The 1,796-nt window shown below is 34.0% G+C and overlaps 1 protein-coding gene across 1 annotated transcript in view; it reads left to right on the forward strand.

Annotated features, from left to right (window-relative positions):
- The first annotated feature begins 655 nt into the window (after nucleotides 1-655).
- LOC106464413 (epoxide hydrolase 4-like) overlaps nucleotides 656-1,796 on the forward strand; it is an 18,238-nt gene continuing 17,097 nt past the window's right edge. The window contains exon 1 of the mRNA XM_013924548.2: nucleotides 656-919. Coding sequence (XP_013780002.1) covers nucleotides 737-919 — 183 coding nt within the window. The 5' untranslated portion in view covers nucleotides 656-736. The remainder of the gene's footprint in view (nucleotides 920-1,796) is intronic.

The raw sequence follows: 1,796 nt of genomic DNA on the forward strand, positions 1-1,796 counted from the left end.
TGAGTTTCCTGGTGGATCAGCGGTAAGTTTACCAACTTACAACGCTAAAATCTGAGCTCCGATTCCATGTGGTGGACAGAATACATACAGCCCATTAAGTAGCTTTACACTAAGGAAATAACATCCGAACACCCCTGCAATGATCACTCAGTTTAAGCATTTCAAGACAAGGATTGGATTGTTTTGAAGTTAAGCACAAAGCTACACAATGGGCATCTGTGCTCTGCCCACCACGGGTATCGAAACCCGGTTTCTAGCGTTGTAAGTCCGCAGACATGCTGCTGTGCCACTGGGGATCTTTTCAAGACAATGGAAAAACTAAAATATTAACGAATTATTAAAGTCTTTGGATAAATAATTTTAGGAGATTAGAATAATTAAAAAGAAGACACGTTTTCAATTTTTGAGTTAAGTTTGCTAAAATTGTGCAAAATTAAGATATGTAGCAGTAAGGAAATACGAAGAAAAACAGACTATAAAATTAAATTTGCTTCTTTAAGTAACGAGAGCTATCTTTAATTTGGGAATAACAAACCCACTCTTAACTATTGCCACAACATTGCCTTCGAAATTTGAGACGTGAGCACGCATAGAATTTAATTAACGATCGCTTCGAATAGCAAGAGCATGACAGGTGAAAGGCTTTCTGCGCATGCGTATATTCTACTTCGGTTGTGAAAAGTTTGGATATAGATTAATAAGAAATTATACCTCTGGAATTTATATTTACAGAAAAATGATTATTCATACTTTAGTTAGATGGATATTTGCAGTTTTTTATGGACTTATCGTCTCGATCGTGACTATTTTCAGCATTATTCGCCATGGTAATTCTTATTTTAAGCGTAAAATACGTGACACTACACCAGAAATTTTGCAGGATATTTCGCTGGGAAAACACGCCTGTATCAAGTTGAAGGTAAGATGAAGTACACATGGGCACGATGTTATTATTACTAGTTAGTAAGCGTATCGTTAACATTCGTATTGGTTACTGTTATAACTTATAGTTATATATATAATATTATGTAACGCAAATATACAAAATCCTATAATCTGAGTGCTTTCGGAAGGTGTACATTTCTTCTTCAGGGGAAAACTAGAAAGTAATATATATAGATTATAATATAATTATTCCTTAGAAAAAAAAAAAGTTAGAAGCAGGGCGAAACTTTCGTCTCAAAAGTGTGTGTATGGAGAGGGACATACCGTGAAACTGGGGTATAAAAGCAAAAGAAATAAAATGATTTTTTTTTTTACTTTTTCAAAAGAAATTGTCGGAGCGTTTTCCATACCTCAGTCATTTTGGATATATCCATATATCTGCGTATATTATGTATAGGCTTTTGTTTTATTTGCTACACACTGATTTTGATGTTGAATTCATCTGGTTTTTGCTTTTGCAATATACAAGTTCTGTTGCGGAAACAGAGATTGTCAGTGTCGTCAGAGTGTTTCAAGTCTTCAGTTGTGATATATGTGTATATTATAGACTTTTATTTTCCTTGCTTCATGATGGTTTAGTATCTGTAAGTGCAGTTTAGAAAAAAAAATTGTGAAATCAGTAGTACAATTTTTAAAGAACTACAATTTGTTTATCTTCTGCAACCATAACTTTCACTGTTGTGATCACATTTCATTTTAATTGTTTGTTTTAGAGCAAAGCTACGTTGGGCTATCTACATTGTTCACTGTAGGAAATCGAACCCAGAATTTTAGCATTGTAAGTTTGTAAACTTACCACCACCCCACCAGGGGACCATTTCAGTGCAGTGCCATAAAATATTTTGATTTTT

Source organism: Limulus polyphemus, unplaced genomic scaffold (genome assembly GCF_000517525.1).
Source record: "Limulus polyphemus unplaced genomic scaffold, Limulus_polyphemus-2.1.2 Scaffold1642, whole genome shotgun sequence".
Taxonomy (NCBI): Eukaryota; Metazoa; Arthropoda; class Merostomata; order Xiphosura; family Limulidae; genus Limulus; species Limulus polyphemus.